Genomic DNA, 25,724 nt, shown 5'->3' on the forward strand with positions numbered 1-25,724 from the left:
GCTTGAAATAGAATTTGACATCTGTAACAAGTGCTGTGGTCGTGTGGTATTCTGGGAAACTATAGACTTTGAAGTCAGAGAAATTCAGGATGAAATTGTAATTCCATCATTTATCACCACGTGATTTTGGAAGATATTTAGCCTCCATGAGTCTTCATTTTCTCATCTATAAAGTGGAAAAGCATACCTTCCACAACTAAGCATGTGAATATTCTGTATAACACATGACATTTCTGTAAAGAACCTAGTGAAGTGGGGTGTAAGTGGACTCTGTTATGCCCAGTAGTGTTAGGTAGGAATTCTTCTTCCCAGTTCTCAGATGAGACAGCCGAGGGACAAAGAAATTAAGGGACTTGCCACAGTTTACATAGTTAAATCTGCATTCAGTGTGTTTTCTAATAAGAAAAAATAATGGTGCCTTTTCAGACTTGGAGAAATTTGTGAATACTGGGTCATTCTGCATCCCTGGGAGCTGGATCGTTTAGGTTTTGGTCAGAATCTCAAACATCTGTTGACTTGGCTAACAAGAAACCGACCTAGAAGGTGTCAGCAGACAGTACCTGTGAGGATTTCAGCTGCGCGTTCTGTGGCTTTCTGAATCACCAATCTCAGGGTTCCACCCTCCAGGCTTAGCAGCAGGGTCCCCGAGCCCTCAGACAGCTCTGTGGACAGAAGCAGACCATCCTTGTTCCATGTTCGAAACTGGAAACTCACTGAGAGTCCATCAATTTGGGGGGTGCCGGGCAGCAGCAAATAACTGCTGCTGGAGTTGACAAATGTGATGGGAACAATTTGTGGTTCGGAGCAGGAAAAAGTGACATTGCCCTGGAAAACAATAAAAATCAAACATATAAAAGCCATTTTTTATTCTGCAATCTGACAGCTGATATAAACAACCACCTGGAGCTGACCTTAATTTCAAGATCATTCCACATTCAGCTGCAAGATCTTAAAGGGAAAAATATGTCAGCTTTGTTCACATACACCCACATGATTGTTTTCCATTCCTGTTTTAAGGATCACAGTGCTATCTGCAAGGAGGGCCATGGGAAACATCAACATTTTCTAGGGAAGATATAAAATATCAAATATATAAAAATAATTACATTCACTTATTGAATAAATATGTACTGTGAAGTCAATTATATGCCACGCACTAGGATAACTTTTAAAGTGACACACACAAAAAAACTTTGTTACAATGCAGAATGGGCTAAAGGAGAGAGAGAGAGAGAGACCTCAGCTTCCATGGGAGCCTGGTAGAAGAAATAACCAAGCAAGCAAAGGTTTCACAAGGGAGGTGATGCTTTCCTGGAAATAAGTGGGGAAGGAGAGTGTTGATCATGCCCTGGCTAGCCTTTTCAGCAAAGGGCACTGTGTATGCAAAGGCTTAGAGAAATCAGCAAAATGGCATCCCCCGGGGAATTACAGGGATCTCATCATTTCTGAACGCTAAGTGGGGCAGGGAGGGCTGGGGACCATGAAGCAGATGAGGCTAGAAAGATGAGTAGGTGCAGAGTTTAAAAGCCCTTTCATAGTTGCTAAAGTTAGCATTCAAATTTAGAAGCAGTAAAGTGACATTGACCAGATTTTTAATTTATTAAGACTATTTTCAGTAACACGGAGGTGGATGAGAGGACTAGATGTGAGGAATGTTAAGTGTGCATAGACTAGAACCAGAAAGAAGAGGAAGATTATTTTTTGCATAAGTGAGGGAAAAACTGGTCCAAGTTTATTTAAGAATGACTAAGTAAGGTTCTACCTCAGGAGGTTAACAGGAAAATAAAGAAATGTATGTCTGTGTCCAACTGAGCCATGTGCTGTATCACTTCTACTAGATGAAGGAAAAAAAAGCCTGAAATGCCTTATAAATTGTGAATAGATGTTATATTATGAAAGCCACTGGGAATTTTTATCACGAACCCAGTAACAAACTACATCCCATTTTCCATCCCTACAATTTGTCTCTTTTACACTCCAAACTAATCTCCACAACAATGCAGTGGGTTTATTCAGGTGAGCATATACCATATTCTCGTCTGAATAGTCATAGATACATCAGATTCTCTCTATATCTTTCCTTTCAAGGCCACTGAATGGCTGCCTTTACATGATGCTGTGGCTCAGCTTTTAGAATCACTCCCGTAGCCAGTGCCACATAGACAAAAAAGACAGGGATTTGTGAAATGGAAACACCCTGGCTTGACTGGCTGCCTGAATCCAGCTTCCCACTGAGGTGGCCAGGTAGTGGGTTAGATACCTAGTACTGCTCTTAGTTCTAGACCAGGTAAATCACTCAGCTCCAGAAACCTCATAGTCTGGAAAAACATCCCTAGGTCCCAACCATGTTTGTTTCTGATAATCTTGTATTTCTGAAAACAAGTAACAGTCCCCAAATAAACTTCTACCAATAGTACACTCATCAAGCACCCTGCTATGAGCATATTCATGCATTAATCATTTGTTCTAGTTGTTTAGACATTTTCTTCTCTTTAGGCTACATCCCTGGGAGTTATCTATTGTGTCAAAGGGTAAGGCCTTGATATGCATCAAGAAATTGCCCCCGTTTATAGTGCCTCATGGCACCTGTAGGCTAAGCAATTACACACATGTCTCATGCATTCTGCACAATAACGCTACGTCCATTTAAGGAATGCACAGACTAGGCTTGGAGAAGGTAAGCTATTTAACAAAAGCCATATGACTCCTTAGCAGTGACAATGGGAGACAAACTTATGTTTGTTTGACACAGAAGACTTTGCTTTTAGCCACCATCTGATACCTTCCTCCCCTGCACCGGGTACCAGCACCTAAAAAAAAATCTACAAACTTGCTCATGATATCTCACTGTTGTCTTATCTTGCTTTTTTTTTTTTTTTATTTCTGGTGGATTTCTTTACAAGAATGAAAATATCCTAACTGATGGCAAATTAGTTGAGGCAGAGCTGTCTTCTGGAAGAAGCAAAATCACAAATGCTCCTACAGCAAAGTTGGGAGACAGTACTAACTTTTCTTCCCCTTTTCTTTTCCTGAGGTCAGTATCACCTCCTTTGGTAACAAATTTGCCAGAGGAAAGGTGTATCCAAAGTTTGAGGCTGTGTAGAAGTGGGAATGGTTGGGAGGCTGAAGGCAGAAGCCTAAGAGGTTGTAAAAATGCCCCTACCCCCTATTGATTTAAAATCCAATGTTTAGCTCAGCCCAAGCCATTTTCTGAGTGTTCTCTGGATGAACAGCAATGGAAGGTGGGCCTCATCACAGTGGGGGTCTAGAGGAGCTGAGGTTCTTCCCTTAGTTGATCAGTTCTCTCACCTCTGACAAGAGCTCCCTTCCTCAGACTCGCTCCATTCCCCTGAATGTCTAATGGGCCCAAAGTGCTTGTGAAACAGGCAAGGGAACTCAGAATCCCATGATGGACACTCAGGGGATACTCAAGTATCTGGTGGGAAGAACTTCAAAGAAATGCCTCAGGGATTCTCACTGCTTAAGGTAAGGCCAGGGAGCAGAAAAACTTTGAAATGCATTGGGTTATGTACTGTCTTTGGATGGTATTCCTGGTTCATTGCAAGCCATGTTCCTCCACTCCCTTCCCCACATTCCCTTCACGCTATTCTATGTTGTCCTTGCCCCCAGGCAGCTGCCTGAGCTGTCCAACACTTCTGTTTTCAGAGCATGCCTCTGCTATGTTCTCCAATGGTAAGTACAAAAGCAAGTAGGAGAGAAGAGATGAGAGTCGATGGCAAATGCCTTCTACACGAAATCTGACCAAACTCTCCCAGTGAATGCGTGTGTTTCCACCTCAGCTCTCCAACACCCAGCTGCCGCTCTGCCACCTCTGCTTATGCTCCCATCTCAGCTGTGCTTGTTGCCGGTAGAAATGCCGTAGCATTGAGGAGCATCGATACCCACCCCCAAGCACTAAAGTAGGGAGAAAGAAGAAAAAATTAGCTAAATGAAAAAGTGCTACTTTTGAAATCAACACGGGCTATTTAATCTTTTCCAATAATGCCATTTGTGACTTCATAATCCTTCTCAAGACAGCATTTGAGGGAGTTCCCATCAATGATTTAGAAACAGCACGCAAGAAGACAATTTACTTTAGAATAGTATCAAAACAGAGTGGCAAAAAGTCTACAGACTATATTCTACTCTATATACCTCTTTAATCTATTAATTCAACTTTCATCCCATACCCCACAAGAAGGGAGCTCCATTCCTCAGACTCTCTCCATTCCACTGTACATTTAATTCATTAGGAATTTCAACATCCATTCAAGATTTCTTAAGCATTGTAAAACAATGTGCTAAGCACAGAGGTTTATAAGTTATACATATAAATGTGATCCTGACCTTTTGCATTCTATAGTCATTAAATGTACATTTTGACTGCAGTTGGTACAAAGTATGCCATGACCCAGGAGTGCACCCAGGGTGGTCAAATATCCAAAGTAAATCGACAAGTGTTGGCCCCGTGGATGAGATTGAAAGAAGTCAATATTACTGCCATGGGTCCCTTTTCCTCTTTCTGTCTTACAAGACCTTCAAGATGTTCCACTGTCCAAAAAGGAGGTAACTCTACATTGAAGAGGCCCAAATCTTGGTATCTGATGTGCCTCTCCTGACAATATCACCACGACCTGGTTGAATGGTGACCTTCCACGGTCTGACTGAGGCTGCCAGTCAAGGCTGTGGTGAGGCCTCCCAAGGCAACAACTGCCACCTGTCGCTAGTACCCCTAACTGGGGACCTCCCTTTGTCCCCAAGATGGCAGTTCTTAGTGCCCTGTGATGTCATGCTCATACATGCCCATCCTTCTCCAAAAGGCAAGGTACCCAGACGTGCTGGTCTAAAAATAGAGAATAGCCAGAGTGCTGGTCTAAAAACACTTTGTTTTGTAACATAAACAACAAGCGCTTATACTGTCCCTTATTTGACTTACGAAGCTTGACGGCCTCCTAAGGTTGGTAAGGACCTTGAAAAACAAGAACCAAATTTGTTTCAGTGGAGGAAGCAAACTCCTTTCATTGGTTCATCCTCCCCAAGGAGGACCTCCCTTCAGAAGGCAGAGAAAAACCCTATTTCATTGAATGCTATGAAAGAGCAGTACATGAGGTCATACACAAAGGAAGTCTGTCCTAATCCGGAGGGTTACAAAAGGCTTCCTTAGGGAGGTGACATTGGAATTGAGATTTTACAGAAGAAGAGGAGTAGCTAATTGGAGAGTGAGAAGTGTTACCTGGGCAGAGAGGAAAAGCATTTGCTAAGGCCAGAGACAAGAAGGTGTGAGGCATATTCAAGGACTTGACAGAAGGTTAGCTGACTGCAGTTCAGAAGGCAGCACAACAGCAGGCTAGATAAAGTGGGAGAGGCAGAAAGGGATGCAACCATGTGAGCCTTCATATTGAGGTTCTAGAACTTGACCCTATGGGAAAATGAGAATGGGAAGGAGTGAAGAGGGAACTGATGTAGAGACTAGGAAATACAATCTTTTTGTGCTTCAGATGCAACCCCCGGGGGGGTGTAGTTAGGGAGTAGACAGTGTATTTTGTGCCCAAAAGAGTGGCCAAGGGTCACGCTTCAGGCAGCTATTGTAGTAATGTAGACAAGAGCAGTTAAGGGCTTATGGAGGGCTCTATCGAGAATGCCAAAGGGGCAAGAGGGAGAAAAGTAAACAGATATTTTGCAGTAAAATTGGTAGGAGGTGCAGGGCAAAGGGCGGGAAGATCAAACACAGCTTCTACTCTCTTCTGCTTGCACAAGAGACTTCACACAGGAAAGAGCAGAAATGGCTCTTGACTGCTGATAGACTGTCATTTGCCACGGCTGGCATCCACTCCCACTAGGGTGTGAAGACACATTAACAACAAACAGAAGTTCTTAAACTCACTCAACTGACCAACTTGTTACTTGTTAGTTACTCTGGTAACCTGTCCCCTAAACACACTCCCCACCTTTCTCCCTCCACCAGGAGTAAACTACTTCAGGCCTCTGCACTCATCCTCACACTCCTTCCCTCCAAGGCTGGGTGGACTTTCCTCCTAGTCCATGCTTGAGGCCTTTCCAGACCCCTCCATCCCAAGGTGGCTGCCTCCTCCACCGGCTTTCAATGCTTTGTGTTACCATACCATTTATTCATATGTCCATACATGTGTTACCATACATTTGTCATATTTCTTATACTGCCTTGTGATAATTAGCTACTTTTTAATACTTGTATAGGCTTTACATAATAATACATTTGTAACTGAATATAGAGCATCTTACTTTGAATCTGAGAAGAAAGGGAAATTGTTCAATAATGTAGAACTGGATTCTTATCATGAGTATTTACTGGGAAAACCATATATTCTCTCTGATCCTTATTTCTTGCTACTATAGTTGGGAAAATAATGGTAGAAGGTTGATTTAGGATCAAATAAGAACATGTGCAATATGTCTAGCATTGTGTCTGACTAGTTGTTTTTTTCTGTTTTCCCAGGCCTGCCACTTTTTTGGGTGACCTGAGGCAAGTCACTTCTAGAGCCTTCGTTTCCTCTTTTGTAACCTGAGGCTGTTGGACTGGATGGTTCTAAGGTTCCCACCAGTTCCCACATTCTTTGGGTATCTGAGACTGAACACCCATAGCCTTATCATCTATCTTCTCTTTGGAGGGGATCGGCATCATCTGAATGATTTCTATTGTTGGCAGGAGAAGTGTAACCAAGTATTTACATTCTAGAAGACTTTTCTTTATAATGATTCAGGGCATAAGGAAGGAAACCTAGCCCTTTTCCCTACCAATCCCTTTCTAATTGCAGGGAACAGAGCAAAAGTCTCCATAGATGATGATAAAAAAAAAAAAAAAAAAAAAAAAGTAAGCCGAAGATGATACTGTTTCATATTTTTAAAAAAGAAGCCCAATTTCTAAAACATGCTTACCAGAGTATAACAACCAGTCAGCTCACTATCCCTCCTCCTGTCCTCCTCTCCCAAAATACTTTACAAAAGAATGCTAGGTTAATCTTGAACTATACCAGGAATTACCGTAGTTAAAACTTTCTTGGAGACAGTAAAATGGGACAAATTATATGTAAGCTGCTTAGTTGCATGCTGGTCCAAGGGCCATGCAATGACAATTAGAAGAAAATAATGAGAGAGAACACAGGTTCTGAGCAGCAGCCTCCTTTCAAACATATCCAGATCATTCTGCCACTAAATCAGAAGTTTGTCAGATGCTGACTGAAATCCAATAAAATCCATCCAACTAAAACCTTTCCTCCATGGTGGAGGGGCTCATCAAAAAGGAGACCTTATAGTAATAGCATAATTACCGTGGTCTCCTGATGACTTCTGGATGAAGAGTATCTGTCAGAGAACTCGGTACCATTTACATCTTTGCCACGTGACTACAGAATGAATCAGATGAACTGTCACAAACAGGGCTATCTTCATACAGAGGGACCAACTTCAGAAGATGCTGTTCTGCTTACGGACACAACGGGGAAAACACTATCATGGTCTAATGTGAGTATATGATAGATGGAACAGCCTGAAATGTATGAAACAGTGAGCTAAAGGTCTCTGTGTTTGTCAAACATTCCTAAACATGGAATCCATCATCACTTGTTCATTGGCCACCGGGCATTTTAGCCAGGCCTCAGATAGTGCAAGGCAAAAGTGCCATAATTTACTAGGCTAGAATAACGAGCTAGCAGAACTGAGAAGAAAGGCATTAACAAATGGCTTAATTTGTGCCTATTTCACAGCTTTGTGATTGAACACAATCTTTTGCTTATTTCAGTTGAGGTCATGGATGTATATGACAAACTTTAGATCTTAGCAGCAAAAGCTAATTGTGCCTGGATTTCTACTTAGGTGTTGCCTTTGCGTTATCTCTCTGCTAAGGAATCCACCCTCATTAGAGATTGTTACTTACTTGCCGACCTTTCGGTAGCTGCATAGACCATATGTTGGCTGATGGCTGAAGGGGCCATTACTGATGAATTGCTCATAAGTATTCTTCATTTGTGGGCATTTTCCCCCAGTCGAACTTTGGGCAGTGATGATAGCTACCATCTTTTTCTAGTTATCTGAGTTTGGCAAGTGCATTCCTCTGGATTCATTTCACTATCCAAAGACATCTATTACTGCCTGTGATAGTGATTCGAGACATTTAGCTATTTTGTGGAAGACACCCGAAAGTTATCCTCTGCTCTGCTTTAAATGATAATCTGAAAATAAATGTTATAGATAAAAGACACCTGAGGAGCATGCAAGGTCAATGGCCTCTAACTCATTCTCAATTAGGCCATTCACCACCACTCCTGACTCTCTTCTCCTAGGACTTCACTTTACCCACCAAACACCGCTCACCAGCTCGGCAATAAGACCCTGGTCTGGGCTTGAGTCATTTGGGAAGAGTCACAGGGATAAGGCAGCTGCCCGGCTCTAGCCTGAGGACTACTGGCTGCCAGGATGTGCAATGGAAATGATGCAATTGGCATGCTGAGGCCTTGGACCTTGGCAGATGGTCAGATTGGCTCTCCAGGGGCATGGGGGGAAACTGCCCCAGGGCCCTGAGCCTCCTGGCAGCCAATAGCCTCATGGCAGGCACATGTGAAATCACAGTTCACTCTCCCAAAAGGGGCAAGCCCACCCCCTCACTGTGCCTCTGTTGTGGGGGTGGGGCGGCGATGGGGAATGAGGCAGAAGAGTGGCGTGAACCAGAAATCCATCTACGGGATCTGGAACTGGGGGCCTCTGGCACCTGTGACACTCAGCTGTCTCTTATCTGAGAACAACTCTGTCCGCCCCCACAGAAAGAAACAAAGAAAAAAAAAGATTCGAAGAGTAGATCACTATTTGTCTGTTGAAAAAGGACATGAGGTCATAGATTGGGGTAGGCCTGAAATAGACCTTGACCAAAGGTAAGATAAGTCTAAATCAAGGCTGGGGACCAAGGCAGAAGCTGAAGCAAGGGCCTGCGGAGGTGAGGGAGGGAGGTGGAAGCTCGGTGGCTCGTCTCCTGCCACTGGCACTCCTCAAATGTTGTCACAGCCAAGTCCTTCCTTGGGGCCTGAGTAGAGATGATGTCAGGTATGGCCGTCCTGCTGCATCAGAAAACCAATTTTTAAGACCTCAAAGGAATACAGCAGACCCAGCTTGAAGTTCTGCTTACCTTGGCTGGTTTTAGAGTTTCCTAATGTACCATTTCCAAGGGTTATATTACTGTGCTGAGCTGTTATTTACAAAGCATTTTTATTGTGGGTGTTTGTTTTGTTTTTAATCATCATCCAGACATCACAACACCCTGGTGAGTAAAAAATAAAGCTAGCAGTTCAAGGCTGAGTTTCAATCACGAGGCATCAAACAAAGCCAATCAAGCATTTATAAGCTGGGGGAAAATGATCTTGATTCAATCTAATTTGTGGGGAAAGATTTCGAAGCCAGTTCTTGATTTTCCAAATGACTACAACCATTTCTAATTTGATTTGTCTGAAAACTCCCAGGACTGACTGGCTTGCTATAAGCAAATGTAGGGGAAATGCTGCCCTGTGGGCTAAAGCTGTCTTCCCTATTCTCACTCTTAGAGGGAGCAGGGGAACAGTGAAGGCTGTTTTTCATATTTGGAAAGAGATAGGCTCCTTCATTCTTTTATTTGTTTATTCAACTGATATTGATTAAGCAGCTCATATTGGCCAGGCTCAGTCCTAATGGCAAGGACACAGCCCAGGAGACAGGCAGGCAGAGACTTTGCCCACCTGGGGCTCGCACTGCGTTGGGATGAGAGACATGAAACTTGTCATCACAGCTGTGATTAAGTGCCATGAGGGAGAAGTCTACGTTGCTGAAACAGCATGTAATGAGGTTCATGATTTGAGCTTTGGAGGATAAGTAGGAAGGAGCAGGGCTGGGAACAGGATTGGGGTGGAGGGTGAGAAAGCAGAGGAGGACAACCATCAAGAAGAAAGGCATGATACATTTTTGGAATTTAAGGGAGACTAGACCCTTGCCATTAGTCTACACAGGAAACATTTTGCTTCTGCCAAAGGAAGTCTCCAAAGATAGAGATCATGTTCCTTGAGGTTTCATTTGAGGGACACCCAGAAGAGAAGCATCTTTAATATTGGAAGGAGTGCCCCACTTATGGCTGAGAGCATGAGCAGGCTGCAGGTGATCCCCCACATGGCCCTCTCCTCTGGCTTCCCACAAGCTAGCTGCCTGTAGGCACCAGGAAACAGGGACCCACTGAGAGCCACATACTTCCTTTGGCCCCCGAGAATCTCTTGACATTCCCTGTCTTTTCTCTTCCAAGCCTACTAGCTCCCAATTTCAGCTCCTTGGCTGTGGTTTTGGCTCCCTGCACGTGTACCTCTGTTTCTGGCCCTGTATGTTGTGCTTATTCCCTGTACATCAAAGATGAACACTTTCACCTGAGTTTTGGCTTTTGCAAATAGTGATGTCTTTCACCTAGAAAAGAAGCCCAGAGCAGGTCCTCGGGAGTTGGGGGGTGGAAAGGAATGAAAAGCAGACCCATGATTAAATTGATAAATTCTTAGTTGTAAGGCAGAAGAGAAAGCTGTAACTCTATCCTGAATACTCTTTAATTTCTGTTTCCAAATATTGTGTAAAACTATTTGGAAATATAAACCAGGGAGCTTAGGAATATTAATAACCCTTTTTGACACTTTACTTTCACTTCTAGAATCTATTTTCAGGAAATAATCTGAAATTGAACCAAGATTTGTACACTAAGCACTATTTTTTGTAATAATACAAACCTGGGTCTAAAATTAAATAGTTAAGTAAATTATGGTATAGCCATTTGACATGTTACTTTGCACCGCTAATAGCAATATTTGTGGTAAGCATGAAAATTCCTTATAATATTAAATGAAATCAACAGAATACAAATTTGCACATATGAATCAGATAAAATACACCTACATAAATGTGTAGGTATAGACTAATTTGCTAAATAGTGGCTCTCTCTGGGTATGGAATTATGGTGATTTTTATTTACATAATTTTTTCTCTATTTCCCATTTATTTAAAATGAAGAGATATAACTTTTATAATAGAAGTTTTAGTTAAATAATTTTCCAGGTGTTATTTTATTTAAAAGTTTTCATGACAACAATATTCACGGTTAGTAATTGCTATCAAGGGCATTAGGGTGGATTATTGAGAGAAAGAATGAATAGCAGTTAATCCACATAGAGGTAGAAACAGCTGGATATAAAACCCAATGACTACCATGTTTCAAATGGTTTCCACCCCCGAATAATTTCAGAATTGCTTGTCCCCTCTACTGCAACCTTTAGTCGTGTCTATTTCACTCAAGTAGGCAGAGGTAACAAGACATTGTGGTGGTAAGGCCGAAAGAAGGTGGTATGTGCCTGCGTGCGTGTGTGTGCACGTGTGTTTAGTTTTTCCTTTTGAGTAAACTTTCTTGTCCAAACTACTTGGCCCACAAACAAAGCGACTTTCCACTCTACATGCACGCCTATGATGGTTTTTTAGACTAAATTCACTTTAGGGAGGAACAGATGTTTTTAGCTCTGAAAATATAATATGAGCTTCTTGGTTCCTGAGTAGAGACTGGAAAAGTAGCAAGTGTGTGTGAAGGGCAAGTACCACCAACCAGCCTGGAAAATTAAACAAATTTACAGCTCAATAATGAATGAACTATAAAAGTCAGCTTCTCGAATTCATCAATAACGACTTATGAGAAGAAATATATATAATTCTAATTACTGCTACTATCTTTAAATAAATGTTTCAAATGTTTTCCTAATAAAAGTAATAAAAAAATAGACGCTGAAACTGGAATACTTATATTTGGGGTGATAGATACTCTAGAACAACACTGTGTAATAGAAATATAATGTGAGCCACACATGTAATTTAAAATTTTCTGGTAGCCATATTAAAAAAATTAAAATGAAAGAGATTAACTTAATTTTAATTTGAATATTGGATTATTTAATTCAATACATACAAATGTTATTTAAACATATAATCAATATTAAAATTATCGAGATTTTTTTTTTTTAACCTTTCCAGCACACCTTAATTTGACCTAGCCACATTTCAAATGCTCAAGGTCCACATATAGCTAGTGGCTACCATATTGGATGAGCAGCACATATAGCACACATCGTCAAAGTAGTGACATAACACAAGTCTAGAGTGTTGTTATAATGGTGATAGTAGAATTGGGCTTTCCTACTTTGACACTGAAATAGAAATTGTTTCTCCTCTTACATGAGAACACTTATATACTGATATTATTGCTCAAGGATAATTTGGCAGAGATCCCTAGTTGCCTACTCGAAATCCATTCTCCTTGCCCTTCTTGGTAGTGGAACTCCAATTTATTTGAGGCAACAATACGCTCAACTGGATGACTACATTTCCCCACTTGCCCTGCTGATATGTGTGGCCAGGTGACTAAGCCTGGACCAGGAGGCATGGTATGGCAGGAGTATTGGGTGGGACTTCCTGGAAGGTTCCTTAAAGAGAGCTGACTCAGCTGGCAGGGATGCTCCTTTTGCCTCCCCTTTTTCCTGTCTCCGCAGCTTTGTATGTGGATACGATACCTCAAGTTCCAGAAGCCTACTGAGACCTTCAAGATGGAAGCCACAGAGTAAGAATGGCCAACCATAAGGACGGAAGGATCAGGGTCCCTAAGAGCTGCAAGGGGCTGCCAGTCCCTATGTTTTTGTGAGAGAAGGGTTTTATAGATAGCTGATAAAAGTACTTTCAGTGGTCTCCAGATAATAAAATCTTAAGTGATTGTTATGGCTGAATTGTTTCCCCAAAATTCATTTGTTGAAGTTCTAACCACCAATAGCTCAGAATGGGGCTGTATTTGAAGATAGGGCCTTTAAAGAGGTGATTAAGTTAAAACGAGGCCATTAGAGTGGACTCACTTCCAGATGTTCAGGGCCTCTCATTTTTAACCTAGATTTTAAAAGGAAGGAAAGAGATTAGAGATTGTGCTAGTTATCCATTTCTGAGTTTCAGCTCCAAAGCCGTCCTTCTTTGCCCTGCTTTTAATAGTGGAGTCGGACCCTGTTAACATTTCTCTTTTGTCAGGGGCCAAATGTTAGGCTTTGTCAGTAGAGGGCACTAGAGGACCACTGCCAGGTGGTAGCATTTGGAAGACACTTCTATATTCCAGTCTCCCATTGTTGTTAGTCACTGAGGACCCAGTGGCTCTGCACAGGTGAGTTCAGGCTGTGCATTGAGCCCACACTCTCCCGACTGGCAGCAGCATCTGCAGGCAGCTCAGACCTATGTTGTCTGGCAAACTTTACTGCTACCTGCAGACTGTATGTTCCCCTGGTATCACACTCCCTTTGAAGAGGTCTGAATCTCACCCTGGGAGGCGGGTGGGGGAGCTCTCCCAGTCCCAAGTTTTCACTGTCCATTCTCTCTCAGCCGAGAGGAAGTACCTGATTTTTTGCACTTGCTATTTGTGGACCCCTTATAGTCGTCTTTTACTCATTTTAGTAGTTAAGCGCCTTCTGCTAGCTAACAACTTTTATATTAAATTTTTCCTGTTCAAACAACCTGGACCCTGACAGATAGACATGTCTTCTAAATCTTGTGACAAAAAGTGAAGAGTTTCTAAGAACCCAGCCTAGCTGTCCCACATGCAACAAATTCAATATCAAGTCCCTACTTATTCAGGGTCCTGGTGATTCAACAAGGAACATTTACATAAGATTATTAGGAATTTAAAAAGACAGAGAAAAGGTTTCTAATCTAAAATGTAATCTGGAGCTTTTGACTTGCTGTCCGTGGCTGGACTTCAGGGGCATCTTTGTCCCTCAAAAATGTTATGCAAAATAAAATGTCTTTATAGTTTTCATTATATTATTAAAGGGACATGTGTCTCTTAAAATATTAATAATCACTGATCTAAAATCTTTAGTTTTGTACTTGTAGAAGGCCATTTTCAGAACAGGATAAAACTCTGGTCTTCATGGGGAACATACAACTAGAAACAGTGAGCAAAGTGAGACAATAAAAATAATTATGACAATATCATTAGCTATGAGTGATACAATGCCTATGATATCTCAGAAGACACTGTACGCATGTAAAGTGGGTATTATTAGCTCTGCCTTGTAGATGAAGACACTGAAACATGGCAAGTTTCAGTAACTTTGTCCGGATGCTATAGCTGTTATGTGGTAATGCTGGGATTTCATCTTACTGCCCTCAAAGATCATACTCTTCCTCATCACATAGTGTCTTCATCTCTATACATTTCCTGACTATCACATTCAACACTATGAGTGACACAGAAAAATATGTTAGTTTGCGAAACTTACAAAATACTTAAAGTGATAGGAAAAACTCTCACAAAGAACTAGACTAGAATAAAACATTGTTCCCCAGAAATACTCTATCTTCACATTAAGCTTCTGCACACACCATGCCCCTGCTTGGAATGCCTTCCTGTCACCTTGGAATTGTCTAAGAGATATCTGTCTTCCAAGTCCCAGTCAAATTCCCACACTTCCATGAAGTTTTTCCTGAACCTACTACCGTGTAATTTCCCCTCCTTTACTCGTAAACTATGTTTGAGTCTTGCCAATAGTGTGCAGAAGCCGGGGATGTGGCAGTTAGATGAACTGCTGGCCTTGCAGGATGGAGGGCAGGGGTGTAGTCAAAGTAAGGAGGCAGGAAGCTGTAAAACCAAATGGAAAACCAGAATCATTGAGAGTAGTCAAGGTGGTAAAACAAAGAAAAAGTGTATGTCAAACTGTAATGGCAAGTGAGATGAGAAGAGGAGGGGTGGCCATCAAAACCATGGCCAGGAGAGCAGACAGCACCTATGAAGAGAAGGCCAAGGTAAGGGCATAAGTTAAATTCTGAGTTCTGAAATGGTGACCCAGTGCCCAGTATGTGCATGCTGGGGCAGAAAGAGGTTTGAAGTTTCCCACTCACTGAAGGCAAGGATCATTTGCTGTGAACACGGTAGATACTCAATAACTATGTGTGGATGAGGATAATGAATCAAATGCTAAGTTGTGCCAAGTTGTAAAGTGTGAGGTTCACAGCAAAGAAAGCATAATGGACCTGGGAGTTTGAAAGGTGCTCTGAAGAGAAGGTGGGATCTGGAATGCACCTAGACAGGGCCAGCAGGCATAGCACACTTGACACTACTCCTTTCCCACACCCATGGTGGATTCTGTTTATGGATCATGGTGGCCATGTCTATCCAGTCTGCACCTGGCTCCATGATTCTTCTTAGGACTGTGCTCCAGGAAGCCCGTGACAATCCACTCAAGTGGACACAGGCAGGGCAGGAATGAAGCAGGTCCACACCAGTACACTTTAACGGTGGTTCTATTTTTATAATTTTGAAGCTTCCTAATTATTTGCTATGTAGCCACTGCTCCAATGCTCCTAAGGGGCTCCCTGAAACCGAGGCTTGCCTGCCTGTCTTCCAGTTCCCCCTGGGCCTCCCCATAGGCAGCAACTCAAGAGTCTGTGGTTGGCACAGCCTAGGGGTTCCAGGACCCTGCTCCACCTCTGAGAATCAGTTAAATATTTGGAGGGTCACCTGATTCAGGATGTCAGCTGTACTTGTGAGCTTAGAGAAGAATGGCTAGTTTGGGGTTAGGTGAGAAAAGAGGTGAAGAAGAAAGGCAGTTCAGCTGGTATGGGAGAAGCATGGAATGAAAAGGTCTAGAGGAGGATATGCCTAGAGTGAACTCCAGAAACAGGGAATAGTTCTGGCCTGGCTAGAAAAGATCAAGCACTGGCAAGAAACTGTGGAAAATAAACTTCTGTACATTGATAGAGCTGATTATGAAGGATTCAAAATCCAAGCACAAAAGTTTCCACTTCCCTTGTAAAGATACAAGAGCCACTGGTTGCCGAGGGCTGAGTTTCTGGGGAGACACTTAATCTCTATGCAGGACTCTTAGCCATCTCCTTAAACCCAGGAGGAAGAGCCTAGCAGCCAGATGCCAGCGAATGGACATGGTGAGAGCTGTGGGGCCAGTTATGAGCTCCTGCCAAGATCACAGCCACCTGGGGGTAAGGGGAATAGGCTCTTCCCAGACACTCCAGCCCCTGTTGCCATCTTTTTTCCTCTTGCCAAAAACAAGGATTCTGCCCCAAAGCTTGTACGTGCAGAAGATACCCAAGAGAGATTTATTTGGCAATTAGAAAACTACATAGGGGACATTTCTGAAACACTTCATTGGTCTTCAATTCCCAGGTAAGTGGTGCTATTCACAGACCTGCCCAACCTTGTATTTTTTTTTTTTTTTCACATTGACATGAAAGTCATTCACGGCCCTAGGAAAAAATAAATGTATAATAAAAATGAATAAAAGCTGACGGTGTAGTGCTTTCTAGAAGAGGAGGAAGAAGACTGTGAATGACACAGCCATTGACTATATATCGTTGATTTTCCCTAGTCCTGAGCATAAAGTATCCTTTAGTATAAAGTGTGGATAATAATGTCTGCCCCTGTCTGCCTCTCACAGATGTTTCAGGGACAGAGGAACTAATACAACCACAGGTCCATCTGTCATCCCTCCATTTACTGCCCTTCTGACATTAGCATCATGATTTGTGGCATTGTCTATGAGACAGTGCTCTGAAACAAGATGTCTTCAAATAAAGGGACAATCATTGCTGTTATTATTGAAAAAAAGAGCATAAAAAGAAAATGCTCAGCTCATTAATTAGAAGTTTTGCATAGAAGAAAAGCACCTGAGTTTACTTCAACTTTCATTTAGCCCCATTCTTTTAAAAGGTATTTAAATATTCAAATGACGGGAAAGCAAGAGGTGAAACTGGCAGGATAAGCAGATTCCTTTGTATACTGTGTGTGGGTTTGGAAGTTGGTACAGACTTTAAACAATATGATTGAGTCAAAAATCCCTAATCTTTAACCCAATAATCTTCATTTCCAGTCATCTATTCTAAATTTCAGAAAATTATTTTTGCATTATACTTGGTATCTCAATATTATTTTTAGAAGTAAAAATGCAAACAACTCAAATTTTAACACGGTAAAATCTTAAATGAACTATGGTGAATTGATTTAATGTTTATAAATAAAGAGATTAAAATTTTTTAATAAAAATTTTAAGGACATAGAAAATGCATTAATAAAAATATTAACTATAAAAAGCAAGATATAAAATTCTCACTAAAATGTGGTCATGTTATATAAAATACACATGTAAAACATGAAAACGTAATAGATAGAGATGAGAACAGTATCTTCCTCTCTGGCTGGTTGGGTGTTCTATTCTGTATATTCCAAACGTCATCAAGAAATAAGAAATATATATTATTAACATTCTAAAGAAGTTTTCTTTAATAACTTCAAGTAATGATTTCATCAGATGAGCTAATGAAACTGGACACCTTAGAAAAGAAAGTCCTAACACCGATTTAAAGTAGAACAATTTTCAGAGATGGTGACCATCTCATTGTTACTTTTTTTTTTTAACTTTAAGTCATATCATTCCTCATATGACCTTGAAACTATTTAATTTCAATTTGCCCAAGAAAGAAAAAAAGTAACTTCTCTGGAAGCTAACAATTTGAAATAATCTGGGTAGAAGGAACATACAGCATAGAGGCAGGTGATGTGAATGTCAGAATGGTCCAATGACAGTGGGAGACAGCAGGGACGTAGAGAGGGAAGACATGATGTGTTAGCTGCTTTTCAAGTTAGTGCTTTCCATCAAGGGAAGGTATCATTTATCACAGAGCATACTCACAGAGATGAAACATGATCCCGGGGACAAGCTGAAGAGATTATAGGCTTCACTAGACACTAAAGAGTTTTCTCTGAGCAATTTTCATAAGCTTCTGGGTCACAGGAAGGTAAGACAAAGGCTGCTGCCACTATATGTTTGTGCGTGTGTGTGTGCATATGCAGATGTGAATGTGTGTGATCTCATTTGTACACATATCTCTGAGTGTGTTTTCTTGGCTTTGGAGCTTCAAGAAATAAACAACCACACACCAATGAGTTGCATGGCAGCAGAGATGTAAACAAAAGGTGATAAACTTCACAAAAGTCCACTATTGCTACTTATTAGTATGCCTGTTACACCCAAGTTCACTGAGCGACATCTTTTTTAAATGTCTTATTTTAAAGGAATCCACCATTTTATCAAATCTGGACCAAAGCTGGTCATTACATTTCCTCGAATGAATGAGATGGATAAGTTTGTAATATATTTACCCAAAACTCACTTCATGATTTATACAGTTTGGGAGTAAACTAAACCTCAGATTCAGGAAGAAGAATACAAGCTACCTCCAATCTACTTTCATTATTTGTTGGGACCATAGAATGCAAAAACTCTATGTGATTCATTAATTATCTACCTAAGATGGCAAATAAATATCGGTTTGCATGCCCACATCAGTTTAATGGACTGGTAGAAATTTTACTTAACAGCTCCAACTTATTGGGTGCTTAAAATGGACCTTACATTGTGCTAAACTTGAATTTAATCTTCACAATAACATTTTGAGGTAGGTACTGTAATTGTCCCATTTTACTTACACATGTACTGAGGTTTGCTAACTTGCCGTGGAGTGGGGATGAGGCACCCTAATAGTCTATCAAGCATTGTGTTAGCACTAGCGCTGCTAGGAAAAGTGGATTGAGATGATCACGAGGCTGAGGGAAAATGCCTTTTGTGATTGTTTAGCAGTTTCAGCCAAGAGGTTGGGAGTCTCATTATGCATGCTTAGTATTGGCCATCACCCATCCAATTCCTTGATTTCAATTATTCGGAGACAAAGGCACAGAAGTGAATTTACATGGTCAATTAGCTCCAAAGCCAGTTCTATAACCGTAGATCTGCTATTAGCTATTTGCTTTTTTCTCTCTTTCTACTGAAGACAAAGTAAAGTAAAATGAGCATTTCTACTATGCTCTTCTTTTAAATGAAAAAAATCATTTTAAGTCCTGCAGTGAAGTGGGTGAGACCTCAGGCAACTCCCAGACAACTCTCCTGGCCTCAGCGAGAAGGGATGTAACACTCAGAGAGGAGAACTCAAAGAAAGCATAATTTCTTATTAAGTGGAAGGTAGGAAATTAATCATTTTCAGGAAACTAGCATGGCAATATATTTCTCATATTATGTATATAATAATCCACATTACAGGTACTGTATACACACTTCAATGGGCCATTTACTTTCTGATTGTTCATTATACGGTGCTGTATTAGCATAGGATGGAAGATTTGAGGAAGAACAGTGAGGTATTTTTTATGTCTACTTTAAGCTGTTAGTTTTACTGCATTTTGGGATGTGGAGGATCGTCTTGTAGTCAAATCGAGCTATAAAGACTCAATTGAATTATCCCCATGGAACAGCTGTTAAATCTCCAGGGAGTGGGCAGGTCCCACAAGAAAGGAATGACAAAGTACAATGAGGATGCTGCCTGAATGCAGCCTGCTAGAGACGTTTGTGCTGGGTGAGGCCAAGGCTGGTGCTGCCTTGAGCCTTGAACCACATTTTGTAATTTATGGATATTACCCTACACTTGCTGCCTGATTTGTTGACTCCTTGTGTCTGCTGCTAAACTCTGAACTTCCCAAGATTCGATAACTGTGACAGAGTCTGTGAACACTAGAAAGGACAAAAGCACCATCCCTTTCAAAAGCCCTTACTTAGCACACCGGTGACTTAGGGACTTGGAACAAGGCTGATTTTGTAGCTGATACTGTGTCTTTGGGGGAAACTTTACACCTGAGTAGAGGAATAAAAGAGTTTGTACTTGTAATTAACAGTACAAACCATTCCTTCCCACACGGAATTCCTAAAGGAAAAAGAGAAGGTATATAAATGTGTGTGTGTGGTGATATGAATTCTCACTTAAGCGAGGTGATGGAAGCAATTTGGGAAAAAAATGTTTTTTTCCTTTAAATTGTGAAGGTTAAAATGAAAGGTTGGTTACCTGCAAAGTAAAACTGTTTTCTTGGGGTTTTTTCCCAAGTATATTAGTGCTAAATGAATTCTTTGTGCTTCATGTTAACAATAGTACCAATTAAACTCTGAGGAATAAAGTATGCTAGTAAAGTTTTAGGCAACTTGGTAAGTGCTACAGTAGTTTAAAATCAACAAAAAATTTATTGAAGTTTTAGTTAATGATTCTCTCAGAAAAGGAGATGATGGAGGGGGCCAATATTCAGAAATTTGTATTTTCCCTTCTTGTTTTCCTTTATTTCCCCTTTCTTACTCTGCATATTCTGTGTCTGTATTTAATATATCTCATCATTAAAGATATTTTCTAACATATAATATGTATGGAGATTTCCTTTATGAATGTTGCCATAGAGATCTTAGTTATTTATATCTAATGCTCAGGCTCTCCTGCTTTTGAGTTCCAGTTTATGAACAATGGATGTGAGCAATGTATTCGTAAGCTCCTTGTGTTTTAACTTGCTCTGCCAACTTTTAGCACAATGAGCTAATGTGTTAATGTTCATGACATGATAAGTAAATTCCTAGTACTGTATGATCCAACTGTGTGGGCAGATTAAACTCAATGAAACTAGTATATTGTGAAATATTTTGCGGGAATAATATTGGGGAAATGATGGGCATAATGTACTTTACATGGCTCAAGTCTCCTGACCTAGTCAAAAAAATGTCATTAGCAGGCTAGTGCTTAGGGTAATCAGAAAATGGACAACCTAAACATACATGGCTTGGAGAATTGTCAACAGCAGTGAATATGAGCCAGGGATAGGTAAATAATGACACTGGATCTCCCAGAACCAGAGTCAGGGGATTAACCTCTTCTTAGCACCATCCTTACTCTTCTAAACTAAACAAGTCAGAAATTTGGCACAAATGTTTTAAAACATTTACAGCCTTTAACCCAAGTGTGATTTCTCTCAGGCAAGCCTGTCCCACACTCTGGAATCCAATGGGAAATTTAAAAAAAAATGTTAATATACAGAAGCTCAAAACATAAAATATTCATTATAGGTCATACTTATCAAGGGAAAATATAAACATCAAAGTCATTTAAATTCCATAGTTTGCCCAGATAGTCCAATGATCAGACAGCAAAGAGAATCATGCTTTGTCAATGACAGGGTGGCCATTTCTTGTCATGGGTTTTTAAAAAATGTCAGCTTAAGGGACTTCTGCTCCTAGGAAAACGGAATAGTATGATTTTCTCTACTTCTCCAACTAGGTACAACTAAAAAATCCTGGACATTATGTATAAAAGAAGACTCTGAATGGTGGAGAGAAAAAAACGAAAGCATGTATAACATCCTGAGACCCAAAGAACAACAATGAAGAGTACCCTAGATTTTCTTTTTGACTTATAAATCCTAGCCTTGTTGCTGAAGAAGCCAGGAACCCAGAGAGATCGACGGGTGCAGACAAAAAAAAGTCACCATTAGAAGACTGATTTCTCTAATCAAAAGACCAGGAATGGGGCATCACAGTAAGACAGGATACCTTTGGACAGTAGCTGCTCTTTGCCAGCCAAACAACTTAGAAAAAACTATGACCCCACTACAATCCAGCCATACTATAACAAGGTGCCCAAAATCTCCAGCCAGGGTGATGTCAGGGAGGACCAAGTATGGACCCCAGACTTTAATCCTTGTCAAATAGTAGCAAGGATTTCATTGATACTACCTATCCCTGTAGTATCAATGGAGACCACATGTCTAGTGGGGCCTGGATTTCTACCCACACTCAGCAGTAATGAGGAACCTCACCCTCTCCCTATAGGGATAGTGTCAGAGATGGCTTAATGGAGAGTCAGGACTTTTATCACAGTACAGTGATAACAAGGGCATTTCACACATAGACACTGTGATGTCACTGGAGGTCACATGAGGAGCACTAATGAGGCTTTCTTACCCCTCCCAGTCAGGGAGGTATCGGTGAAGAGCAAGTAGGGGGCTGGAACTCTCTCCTGCTATATCTAGTAGTAAGAAGGAGCTTCTCTACCCTTGGGTGTCAATGGAGGCTGAGTAGGAAACCCGGATGCTACCTCTACCTGTCAGTATTGAGGCAAAATCCTCCTTTCCCCTACTAGAACAATGCTAGAGGAAAACAGAATAACTGAAGGTTTAAATAAGAGTGTTCATAACATAATATTTAAAATGTCCAGGTTACAATAAAGAATCTCTTGTCATACCAAGCAACAGCAAGATCTCAAATTGAATGAAGAAAGACAATAGATTCCAACACTGAGATGAGAGAGATGTTAAGAATTATCTGACAAATATTTTTAAGAAACCATTATAATAAAAGTCCTTCAAAGAGCAATTACACATTTGAGACAAATAAGAAAATAGAACATCTCAGTAAAAAACAGAAAGTCTTAGCAAGAAAAGAGAAGATGTAAAGAATAACCAAATAAAGTTTTTAGAACTGAAAAATACAATATCAGACATAAAAAATATATGGAAGTGCACAACAACAGAATGAAGGAAATAAGAAAAGAATTCATGAACGTGAAGCTCTAACAATAGAAATTACCCAATTTGAACAACAGACAAAATAGCCCAAGAAAAAAAATGAACAGAAGATCAGGGATCTGTGGCATTATAACGAAAGATCTAGCATTCATATCTGTGGAATTCAGGAAGGAGATGAGAAAGAGACAAGGACTGAAAAATACTCAAATAAATGGCAGAATACTTTCCAAGTTTGGTAAAAGACATAAGTCCACAGATTCAAGAAACTAAGTGAAACCCAAGAGGATAAACCCAAAGAAATCCACACTATGGCACATCATAGGCAAACTTCTGAAAACTAAACAGATAGAAAAGATATTGAAAGTAGTGAGAGAGACATGACGTCTTATCTATAGGGGAAAGAATTCAAGTAACAATGGATTTTTCAACAGAAACCAAGTGAGGCCAGAAGGAAGTGGCCCCACATTTTTCAAGTGTTAAAAGAAAACAACTAACTGTCAACTAGAATCGTATGTCCAGGTAACATATCCTTAAAGAATAAAAGAAATATCAAGATGGTATAAGATGAAGAAAAAAGTAACAGAATTTGTCACCAGGACACACACTCTAAAAGAATGGATAAAGGAAGTTCTTTAAACAGAAAGGAAATAATAAAAGAAGGAATCTAGGAAAAGCAGGAAGGAAGAAAGAACAACAGTAAGCAAAAATATTAGTAAATATAATACACTTTCCTTCTCTTGACTTTTCTAAATTATGTTTGACAGTTGAAGTAAAAATAACACTGATATGATTTTAAATATATATAGAGAAAATAATAATTAAAACAATTATATAATAAACAGGAGAAGGGAAGGGAACAGAAAAGGATATAAGATTTCTACGCTTCACTAAAATTGGTGAAATAGCAGTAAACTGTGATAAGTTATGTATGTATAATATAATACCTAAAGAAACCACTATCGATAGCTATACACAGAGATACCTTCAAACACTAGATAAATCAAAAGAATTTTAAAAACATTCCGGAAACACACAGGAGGGTGTAGAAAAGAGAGAATAGAAAAACAGAGAGAACAAACAGAAAACAATTCGAGCCCTAACACATCAATAACTTTAAGTTTAACATAAATGAAAATGGTTTAAATACACCAATTAAAAGACACAGATTGACAGAGTGGATTAAAAAACATGACTACTGTTTACTGTCTACAAGAAACTCACTTCAAATATGATATAGGCAGGTTAAAAGGAAAAGAATAGAAAAAGATATATCATTCAAACACTAATCAAAAAAAAGCAGGAGTATTTATATTAATATTAGATAAAGTAGACTTCAGAGCAAAGGAAGTTATAAAAGGCAGAGAACATCACATAGTGACAGAAAGGCCAATCCACCAGGAAGACATAGAAATCTACTGTGTGTGTACCAAACAACAGAACTGTAAAATATGTGAAGCAAAACCTGATAGAACTGGAAGGAGAAATAGACAAATCCACATTTATAGTTGGAAACATCAACACCATCATTGAGCATCTCCTACATGCAAGGCACTCTGCTAGGTATTGTGAATACAGTAGTGAAAAAGAAAAAGACAGTCCTGGCCCTCATGAAACTCATGATCTGTTGGGGAAGACAAATATTAATTAATTAGAAAATTATTTAACTTGCCAGCATAATAAACGTTACAAAGAGAATCTCAAAAACACCAAAAGTTTAACCTCTCTTGTTTAAAATGCCCTATTTTTAATATCAATGAGAAGGAGACAAATATATAATTATCAAGCTATGGAATTTAATGGTATCTGTGGTTCTATTGCTGCACTTCCCAGAGATAATAAAGAGATTCACATTAGCCCAGTGTAGACTGCAAACCCTACCCACAGCTGGCACACAACTCACAGCCAAGAACACGGAATTCTCTGGGTGCCTCTAAAGCATTTGTTTCTCCCAATAACACAATTCACACTGACTCCGTCCCTGCTTTTCCTCTTGCTTTTCAATTTCAGCTGGGAGGCTAATGACACCTCCAAGAGTGTAATATAAACATATTATGAAGAGCTACCAGGGTGGGATGGGGAAAGCAAGACTTACCCCAAAGTGTTAGAAACCATCAAGCAGAAAAAGATGTTGACTTACCACGGTGTAGATCTGATGTTTTCGTCTTTTAGCCAGATCAATTATGTTTACTCCATTGTAGTAAAGGTTTTCAATACATCCATGGAAGTTTTTCTTTAAAAAGGTCCCAGGTTTGCCTGGTACTGGAATTCCTCCGAAACTAAGCTTTATAAGGAGAAAAAAAAAAAAAAATCTACTCAGTTATAAGCTTGAAGGAATAGGAAAGGAAAGCAAGCAAGTGAATTGCAGTAGATTCAATTGTATGCATGAGCCAAGTGGCTCAAATAATTATAGATGCCACTTGATTATGCATTTAAAAGGATACTGATTAGCTCACGTAAAAATAACTATAATTGCTTGCTTTTTAAGAGCTTATTTTACAAAACTATTTTACTTCCTTTCTGAACCTTTTTAATACTAAATAAAACAATAATTTACAGAAGGGAAAAAAGAAAAGAAAATCAACATCTTTATATTTATCTCTTATGCAGACATCTGAGAGAACATGGCCAAACTAACGCCAAGGGACAAACAGAATATACTTCTGTTCAGCTACAGAGAGACCTAGTTTAAAAGCCTACATTAGACCAAAAAAGCCTTATGTATACAGTTGGCCCTAAATTATCTTCTGTAAAGATGAAAAATAGGAAAAAATTCAAATAACCCATACAGGTTTTTAAAGGAAATAATCGAGAACCAATATGATGAAATCTTACCCAGTTATCAATAGTGGGGCTTATTAAACATTTGTGATAAAATGGGAAGTAAGTATAATGTTGATTGAAAAATGCAAGAGTTATAAAAGCATGTAAAGTATGATGTCAACAATAAAAAATTGTGCTTACAATATAGACTTGGAGGAAATACACTGAACCGTAAATGGTGGGAAGGATATGGGGTACTAGTTTTCTTTACCACTTTTATTTTCAGTAAAAATTACTACAAATTACTTTTGTAATGGAAATATTATTTAAAAAACAAACGTGATCAGTTATGAATATTTTTCCTGTTATACAAGAGAAGCAGAATAGTTTCTATAATCACGTTTATCCCAACACCATTTAATGAGTAACCCAGTTTTTCCGCATTCTTTGAAATATTATCTTCAGCATGTACTTAAACTATATTGATGCTCAGGTGTGTTTCAGGATGATGTGTTCTCCCAATCAG

General features: G+C 39.8%; 1 protein-coding gene across 3 annotated transcripts in view; it reads right to left on the reverse strand.

Moving 5' to 3' along the window:
* The window catches only part of CNTNAP5 (contactin associated protein family member 5), a 760,035-nt gene that overhangs the window by 349,247 nt on the left and 385,064 nt on the right, over positions 1-25,724 (reverse strand). For all 3 annotated transcript variants that reach the window (XM_014782496.2, XM_087435029.1, XM_087435030.1), the window contains 2 exons: positions 24,576-24,719; positions 561-825 (listed from right to left, as the gene is read on the reverse strand). In XM_014782496.2, the coding sequence (XP_014637982.2) occupies positions 561-825; positions 24,576-24,719 (409 nt within the window). The remainder of the gene's footprint in view (positions 1-560; positions 826-24,575; positions 24,720-25,724) is intronic.

Source organism: Ceratotherium simum, chromosome 9, assembly GCF_057802395.1.
Source record: "Ceratotherium simum simum isolate JZ-2026a chromosome 9, ASM5780239v1, whole genome shotgun sequence".
Classification (NCBI taxonomy): Eukaryota; Metazoa; Chordata; class Mammalia; order Perissodactyla; family Rhinocerotidae; genus Ceratotherium; species Ceratotherium simum.